The 1,237-nt window shown below is 41.9% G+C and overlaps 1 protein-coding gene across 1 annotated transcript in view; it reads left to right on the top strand.

The window, feature by feature from the left end:
* Positions 1-1,237, top strand: part of LOC105458253 (serine/threonine-protein kinase 26) — a 66,788-nt gene that overhangs the window by 57,745 nt on the left and 7,806 nt on the right. The window contains exons 4-5 of the mRNA XM_011703425.1: positions 395-560; positions 914-1,071. Of these exons, the coding sequence (XP_011701727.1) occupies positions 395-560; positions 914-1,071 (324 nt within the window). The remainder of the gene's footprint in view (positions 1-394; positions 561-913; positions 1,072-1,237) is intronic.

The raw sequence follows: 1,237 nt of genomic DNA, 5'->3' as shown, positions 1-1,237 counted from the left end.
CATACCATATAGCATGAATAAAAGTCAGAGGAGTGGCGATCACGAGTCTAAATTGCACTAAGACGTCTTTTCTTAAGTTAACTACCGACTATCTTTTAAGCGCAACGCGCGAGATGTTGCTACGTCCTAGATGTTGTTAAAATTTTCTCAGAAATATCGACGACGCGGTAAAAGCCGCGGATAATACCTTCCGGCCCCATTTTCTTTAATTACGTCTCAAGGTCCGGCCCCGATCGGGAATAGCGATCGTTCGGCGAAACGATCTATTTTCGTTAATTAGCCGGCCGCTCGCGGATCCCGGCTCCGGGATCTTTATCGCCGACGGAGAGTCCGCCCGTTACGGATCTTTACGCCGACGGTTCTCAGTCTCATCCGTACTCGTTCCGCTCGACAGGGTACGAAGCTATGGATCATCATGGAGTATCTGGGTGGCGGCTCGGCCCTGGACTTGATGAAGGCCGGTAGCTTCGAGGAGATGCACATCGCCGTGATATTACGCGAGGTGCTCAAAGGGCTGGATTATCTGCACAGCGAGCGTAAGCTCCATCGCGATATTAAAGGTACGTCCGTCCGATAAGGCGCGAAAGGTGTTTATTGCTTTTAACGCTCCTCGTACAGAGGTGTCAAAAGATATCGTGCTGTGTATTCAATCGATTCAGGAGGACATCAAATATCATGCTAATTAATGATTCACCTAGCTAAAATCCGCAAGAATTATCTGCGCGATGCGAAACTTTGTTAGAAAAATTATTCAATCGTTGTTAATTTACGTATATAAAAATAGCGACAAAATAAAATTGATTTGTTATTAATAGAGCTCTTAATTAATATAGCACACTGCTTTATTTATTTATTTTTTATGTTGATTTAAAAACGAAAGATAAATTCACATGGAATTTTTTTTATCTTACAGCGGCGAATGTTTTGCTGAGCGAAATGGGCGACGTTAAGTTGGCCGACTTCGGTGTAGCCGGTCAATTGACGAACACCACCAGTAAACGGAATACCTTCGTCGGCACGCCGTTCTGGATGGCACCCGAAGTCATCAAACAGTCCGCTTACGATTCCAAGGTAATAGCATTAATTAATTTTCGCCGTTTACTGCGGTATGCATCCATACATTGTCGTAAATTAGGTTTATATATATATAAATATCTTACATACGAAAATATCTTAATTTATTTTTTGAAATTATTTCTGAATTTACACGTATTATTATTTTCGTGTATAAGATAAA

This window comes from Wasmannia auropunctata, unplaced genomic scaffold (genome assembly GCF_000956235.1).
Source record: "Wasmannia auropunctata unplaced genomic scaffold, wasmannia.A_1.0 LD334579.1, whole genome shotgun sequence".
In the NCBI taxonomy this organism is placed as follows: Eukaryota; Metazoa; Arthropoda; class Insecta; order Hymenoptera; family Formicidae; genus Wasmannia; species Wasmannia auropunctata.
Note: the sequence above shows the minus strand (reverse complement) of the source record. Positions and strands in the feature narration are given on the sequence as shown.